General features: G+C 64.5%; 1 protein-coding gene across 1 annotated transcript in view; it reads left to right on the plus strand.

Annotated features, from left to right (window-relative positions):
* The window catches only part of LOC119582351 (fork head domain transcription factor slp2-like), a gene marked incomplete at its 3' end in the record, with an annotated part of 992 nt that extends 474 nt beyond the window's left edge, over nucleotides 1-518 (plus strand). Inside the window, 1 exon segment of the mRNA XM_037930566.1 lies at nucleotides 1-518. Within this exon segment, the coding sequence (XP_037786494.1) occupies nucleotides 1-518 (518 nt within the window).

Genomic DNA, 518 nt, shown 5'->3' on the forward strand with positions numbered 1-518 from the left:
TTACGGGCGCGGCGAGCCCGCTGGCCGGTGCGATGTCGGACTCGGAGGTGGAGGACCAGTCGGAGAAGGACGAGAAGGACTCGAAGAAGGGCGCGGGCGAGGACAAGAAGGAGGGCGACGAAAAGAAGAAGCACGAGAAGCCGCCGTTTAGCTACAACGCCCTCATCATGATGGCCATCCGGTCGTCCCCCGAGAAGCGGCTCACCCTCAACGGCATCTACGAGTTCATCATGAAGAACTTCCCGTACTACCGCGAGAACAAGCAGGGCTGGCAGAACTCCATCCGCCACAACCTCAGCCTCAACAAGTGCTTCGTCAAGGTGCCGCGCCACTACGACGACCCCGGCAAGGGCAACTACTGGATGCTCGACCCCTCGGCGGACGACGTGTTCATCGGCGGCACGACGGGCAAGCTGCGGCGCCGCTCCACGACGGCGTCCAGGAACCGCCTCGCCGCCTTCAAGCAGTCGCTGCTCGGCCGCTTTGGCTGCTACCCGCCCTTCGGCCTGGCGCCCTAC

This window comes from Penaeus monodon, chromosome 15, assembly GCF_015228065.2.
Source record: "Penaeus monodon isolate SGIC_2016 chromosome 15, NSTDA_Pmon_1, whole genome shotgun sequence".
Lineage (NCBI taxonomy): Eukaryota > Metazoa > Arthropoda > Malacostraca > Decapoda > Penaeidae > Penaeus > Penaeus monodon.